General features: G+C 59.8%; 2 protein-coding genes across 2 annotated transcripts in view; both read right to left on the bottom strand.

Moving 5' to 3' along the window:
- LOC115307278 (transmembrane 6 superfamily member 2-like) overlaps window positions 1-1,845 on the bottom strand; it is a gene marked incomplete at its 3' end in the record, with an annotated part of 6,258 nt that extends 4,413 nt beyond the window's left edge. The window contains exons 1-2 of the mRNA XM_029958631.1: window positions 1,809-1,845; window positions 50-137 (exon numbers count right to left, since the gene is read on the bottom strand). Of these exons, the coding sequence (XP_029814491.1) occupies window positions 50-137; window positions 1,809-1,845 (125 nt within the window). The remainder of the gene's footprint in view (window positions 1-49; window positions 138-1,808) is intronic.
- SUGP1 (SURP and G-patch domain containing 1) overlaps window positions 1,651-5,626 on the bottom strand; it is a 24,261-nt gene continuing 20,285 nt past the window's right edge. Inside the window, exons 10-14 of the mRNA XM_029958630.1 lie at window positions 5,145-5,322; window positions 4,862-4,968; window positions 3,835-3,980; window positions 2,616-2,745; window positions 1,651-1,924 (exon numbers count right to left, since the gene is read on the bottom strand). Coding sequence (XP_029814490.1) covers window positions 1,898-1,924; window positions 2,616-2,745; window positions 3,835-3,980; window positions 4,862-4,968; window positions 5,145-5,322 — 588 coding nt within the window. The 3' untranslated portion in view covers window positions 1,651-1,897. The remainder of the gene's footprint in view (window positions 1,925-2,615; window positions 2,746-3,834; window positions 3,981-4,861; window positions 4,969-5,144; window positions 5,323-5,626) is intronic.

Below are 5,626 nucleotides of genomic sequence, written 5' to 3'. Positions count from 1 at the left end.
GCCGCTCAACCTTTCCCCTCCCTCATAAAACTGTCACCGAACGTGTCACCGGGTCACTGCTGCGCCCTCGTGCCCCCAGGCCGGGGGCTGAACCTGCACTTTGCCCCGGGCTCGGTCCCGGTTCCCCCGGGGAGGAGCTGGAACGGCGCAGGGAGAGGGGAATGACCCGGGAATTCCAGCAGGGAACGCGCCCGGGAGCGGAGGGGGGTCGGACTCGGGGCTCGGGCTGAAGGAACCACCCGGCTGTGCAGGGAAAAGGCACAAAAAGGCAGCACAACGATGAGAAAAGGGGTCAAAGTGAGCGACTGGAGGTGTTTTGCTGCAGTGCCCTTCAGCTCCTCCCAAACACTGAACCCTCCCTGCAGGGATGGGGAGAGGGGGCTCAGGGGGGGCCAAGGCTGGGGAAATAAAGGAATCAAACCAGTTTTGCCAGCGGGACATCCGTGGGATACACGGGGCTGGCTGAAGTGTCCAGTCAGCTTTAAATGCCCACCGGGAACAGCAGGAATTCCCGGCGATTCCCCGCCCCCGGTGCCAGAATCCTGCTGTGCTGAGGACACTTGGAATGGTTCTGCAAACACCTCCAGGCTCCCACAGAAAGCACAGGAGAGCCCTGGGCAGCTCCAGCCTCTGGTCACCCTGGAAAAACAGCTTGTGCCAGGCAGGAATAGGGAGGGGACAGGGCAGAGGGGTGTCCCAGCCCCCCCAGGCTGGCACAGCGACCTCAATCCCTGGCAGATTTCCCACCTGGATTTCCCAACCTTCCCAAATTCCTGACTGGAACAGCACCAGGCCCAGCTCCAGGCTCCCACACCTTGGATTCTCTCTGAATAAAACCCCCCTGAACCCACTGAATGGACCACTTGGGGTGTTTTTATTGAGAGCCAAGTCCTGGACTCGAGGTCGTCGAGGGAAGTCAAACAGAATCACCCCCCAAAGTGTTCAGGGAAGGAACCAAATCAACCCCTTCAAGCTGGTTTTCCCCAAAATCCTTGGAAGAAAGAGCTCCAGAGGAACCTCCTGACCCGAGAAAACCCACAGGAGCCCCTCTCTTCCCGAAAATCCTCCCATTAAAAAGTAAGGAACAAACAAGTTTTATTTTATTTACAGACTCGACCAAAGGTTCGTTTTGGTTTTTTTTGTGTTTTTGTTTTTAAACGACAACAAAACCCCAAATAATGGCCTCTGACAAACTGTGGTTGAGGGTTTGGTTCCTTCTTCCTCCCCCTCCAGAGCACGGGAGGGGTGTTGTTGGCAAGTCTCTGGTTGTGCCAGGGAGGGAGGGGAACGTAGTGCTCAGAAAACGAGGGGGGTGGGACCCCTGGGGTGGAGGGAACTCGCCCTGCACCCCCTTTAAAATCCTGGAATCCACCATCCACCCCATGCAGAGGGCAAACAGAGGCACTGGGGTGCAATGTCAGCTGGAGGTCAGACCTCTGGCACCGTCAGAACAACGCCCTGACCCTGCTCTGGGCGGGGGGGACACAGTCCCTTGGGTGGGAAATTTAAACATAAAATCCAGGGGGGAAAAAAACAAAAAAAAACCAACCCCAGAGCAGCACAAGCTTCGGGTCTGGACAATGAAAGACCAGCTGTTATCCCAAAAAAAGCACCCCATGCTCCTTGGAAGGCGGGAGCACGGAGGGGGAGTGCCCTGAACTCCTCCCTGGGGGATCTTTGGTGCTGCCCTTGGAGGTTCCCTCCCCGAAAACCCCCGTCCCTGCCCCCCTGGGGGCACCTGGGAGGGCTCCCAGGCCTTTCCCCTGGGATGGAGGAGGTGCTGTGGCCTCGGGGAGTTGGGACAATACCGGGAAAGGAGGGAGGGACGAAGCGGTTCCGCAACATTTCACAGTCAGGGAGCAAAACTCCTCTCCCAGCCCCCGGCCCTGGAGCCTCCTCAGTAATAGGGTCGCCGTGGGTTGTTCTGTGGGGGAAGGAGGAGGAGAAAAACCATCACCACTGGGGGATTTTGCCCAGCAGCTGAGCTCGACTGCCCCCAAAAAAGCCGCTGAAAACGTGTCATTTCTGCACTGCAAACCTGAGGGTTGCCCCAAAATTACAGCTTTTGAGGTGTCCCTGTCCCTGCCCCTGCCCTGATTTTGGGACCCTCCCTCACCAGTGGATCTCTCCCTGTCCTTTCTCTGTTCCCTGCCCTTTCTCTGTTCCCTGCCCTCTCCCCCACCAGTGGATCTGTCCCTATTCCTGTCCTGTTCTTGGTCTCTCCCTGCCCCTGGATCTCTCCCAGCCCTGTTCCTGGTTGGTCTCTCCCTCACCCCTGGCTCTCTCCCAGCCCTGTCCCTGCTCTCTCCCAGCCCTGTTCCTGGTCCCTGGCAGCCCCTGGCTCTCTCCCAGCCCTGTCCCTGGTCTCTGCCTCACCCCTGGATCTCTCCCTCACCCCTGGTCTCTCCCAGTCCTGTTCTTGGTCTCTCCCTCGTCCCTGGCCCTATCCCAGCCCTATCCCTGCTCTCTCCCAGCCCTGTCCCTGGTCCCTGGTAGCCCCTGGCTCTCTCCCAGCCCTGCCCCTGGTCCCTGGCAGCCCCTGGCTCTCTCCCAGCCCTGTCCTGGTCCCTGGCAGCCCCTGGCTCTCCCCCAGCCCTGTGTGGGTGCCCCCTCACCAGGGGGTTGGGTCTGAAGCGATAGGCCAACATCATCCTCTTGCGGAAGGCCTCGTACTCGTCGTCCTCCTTGGTGAGCTCCGCAGGGCGGTCGATCCCGAATCCAGCCCCATCCACGGCCGTGGTTCCCCTGGGGGGGAAGAGGGAAGGGAGGGAAGCAGGTGGGAGAGAGCTCCTTCCCCCAGGAGCAGCCTGCTGCTGTGGGATTCATCCTGCTGCTGTGGAACTCATCCTGCTGCCGGGGGGTTCAGCCCACACGGAGCCGCTCCGGGCGCTGCCGCATTCCCGGATCCCCTTCCCAGATCCAGGAGGTCTCTCCTGCTGTCACAGGGAAGCAGGAATGCCCACAGGGGAGCAGGAGCAGGAACACCTCCCTCCCTGGAGGGGCAGGGATGGGGAAGCCACGCTCCTGCCTCCTGCTCTGTCACTCCAGTGGGATCCATCCCTTCCCTCCCCAGCAATTCTGACACGGTCCACGGCCACGTCCTGCCTTCCCTCCGGGAATCTGAGCCTGGCTTTTCCCACCTTTTACCCCAGGCAACACCTCTGAACCAACAACCACGTCCCCAGAGCTTTGCACAGACATTTCCTGCCGTGCAGCAAACAGGGAACTTCTTCCCACCGGGATCCATCCCTAAAAACCAACTGGAGGAGTGTTCCCCCTCCCCAGTGTTCAGCTTTGAAGCCCAACATAGGCCACCAACAGGTGATTCCACCCAAAAAGGGACACCCTGCCACTCCCAGAGCTGTGCAACACACAGAGTGTGATCAAACCAGGACATTTCTGGGCACAAAGAGCCACGTCAAGGCTTGTGAGGACCCCACAGAGCTCTGAGCTGGGCTGAGACCCCTCACACACAGCTCTGGCTGGGTCTGCCACTGCTCTTTGATGCTTTGAGAAAGTTATGCCTTTAAAGACTCAACCCTGGAGGGAGGGGAGGTGTAGACAAGGGTTATCTTTACAGAAGATATTCCATTGTCTTTCCAGCTGAGGGAGGCACCTCCCTGTGCAGGCTGGGGTGGGGAACACAGCCCACAGCTCCAGCAGCAAAGCCAGGTTGGGTGGGGGGAAAGAGAGCCCAGAAAAAAGCAGGAATTCCCTCCTGTGCCCAAGAATCCCACGTGATGCATCCCAGGGCAGGAGCACCGACCCCAGTCCTGGCAGGGAAGGAGGGAAGGGACAGGAGAGGAGAGCAGAGCAGAGCAGAGCTGTGCTTACTTGCTGACAGGGTTCTTGATGCCCTGCCCCTCTGATCCCAGCCCCTCTCCTTCCTTCCAGCCCATCTTCATGAGCATCTGGTAGCCGATGTTCTCCACGGTCAGCTTGAACTCCTTGTACTCCGAGTAATCCGGCTCCCGGCCCTCCTGCAGGGGCACACAGGGAGCCTCAGCTTTCCTGGGGTCATTTCCCACTCTGGGGGGGGGAAAAGCAGCTCCAGGCACCCAAAGCCGGGCTGGTTCTGGCCAATAACCCCCGGGATTCCTCCTCTGCAGCAGCACAGGGGAGGGAATCAGGCCCTGCTGGGATATCAGGCTGGGGAACAATTAGCTCCTGAATTTTAAGTATCAAGTTGCAGATCCGGTTCTTATTTAAGCCTGAGCCCCCCAGGGAACATCAGGCCCCACGCTGGATGCAGGGGAACAGGGAGGGATGTGCCAGCATCGAGGAGTTCTGGCCTTTGGGAAGAATTGGCAGGTGCTGGAGTGCTTTGCATAAGCTCTTTGCAGGCTTTGTGTTTTCCACTTTGCTGCAATCATCTGGATAAAAATTCAAATTTCCCTTGGCTTGGCATCAGCAGCCACTTATCCCAAACAGGAACTGCAGGAGGGTGGTCTGAGAGCTCTTGCCTGGAATTCCAGAGACCCCCAAAAACTGTCGGATCGTGGAACGGTTTGGGTCGGAAGGGACCTCAAAGCCCACCCAGTTCCACCTCCTGCCAGGGGCAGGGGCACCTCCCACTGGAGCAGGGGTGCTCCAACCTGGCCTTGGACACTTCCAGGGATGGGGAATCCTCTGGGAAATCCATTCCAGGGCCTCCCCACCCTCACAGGGAAGGATTTCTTCCCACTATCCCACCTAATCTTGTCCTCTGGGGCTCTCCAGACCCTTGTCCCACGTCCCTCTGCAGCCCTCCCAGAGTCCCTTCAGGTGCTGGAAGGGGCTCCAAGGTCTCCCTGGAGCCTTCCCTTCTCCAACCTGGCCTTGGAAGCGCTGCCACCACCCCAGGAAGTCTCTGCTGCGTCACCTTCAGCGCCTTGAAGGTCTCCATGAACTTCTCCAGCTCGTCGGGCGGGAGGAAATCCCCGATGAAATGTTTCCCTCTGCCCATCTGGGTCAGCTGCTCGGCCCACTCTGCCAAGAGAGAGAGAGGAAACAGGGATAGCAGGGCGTCCTTTGGGGTCTCAGGGGGGCTGTGGAGCACAGGGATGGACATCTGTCACCCCCACCCGGGGAAAGGCGACCCTGCAGCTCCCGCTCGTGCCGTGGGAAGGGGGGGATCTCCCCGGGGAGGGCCCTGACCCACCCACCTCGTGTCTTGTCCATCTCCATGCGCCTCAGCTGGTGCTCCCAGGTGCCCAGCTCGCTGTCCACCTCCTCGTCGCTGTCGTAGCCGTGCTGGTGCTGCTGGATGGCCTTTTCCCACATCAGCTGCATCTCCTGCATGGCCCGTTTGTGCTTCATGATCATGTCGTACATCTGCTGCATCTGCGGGGGCATGGAGAGCTCAGAGTCCTGTCCTGTCCTGCCCAGAGCCCTGTCCAGAGCCCCGTCCTGTCCTGCCCAGAGTCCTGCCCTGCCCAGAGCCCTGTCCAGAGCCCTGCCCTGCTCAGAGCCTTGTCCTGTCCTGCTCAGAGCCCTGCCCAGAGCCCTGTCCTGAGTCCTGCTCAGAGCCCTGTCCTGCCCAGAGCCCTGCCCAGAGCCTTGCCCAGAGCCCTGTCCTGCTCAGAGTCCTGCCCTGCCCTGCCCAGAGAGCCCTGCCCAGAGTCCTGCCCTGCCCAGAGCCCTGTCC

The sequence above is a fragment of the Manacus vitellinus genome, unplaced genomic scaffold (assembly GCF_001715985.3).
Source record: "Manacus vitellinus isolate BGI_N305 unplaced genomic scaffold, ASM171598v3 scaffold_161_pilon, whole genome shotgun sequence".
Taxonomy (NCBI): Eukaryota; Metazoa; Chordata; class Aves; order Passeriformes; family Pipridae; genus Manacus; species Manacus vitellinus.
The sequence above is the reverse complement of the archived record's forward strand: the minus strand, read 5'-3'. Positions and strand labels throughout refer to the sequence as shown.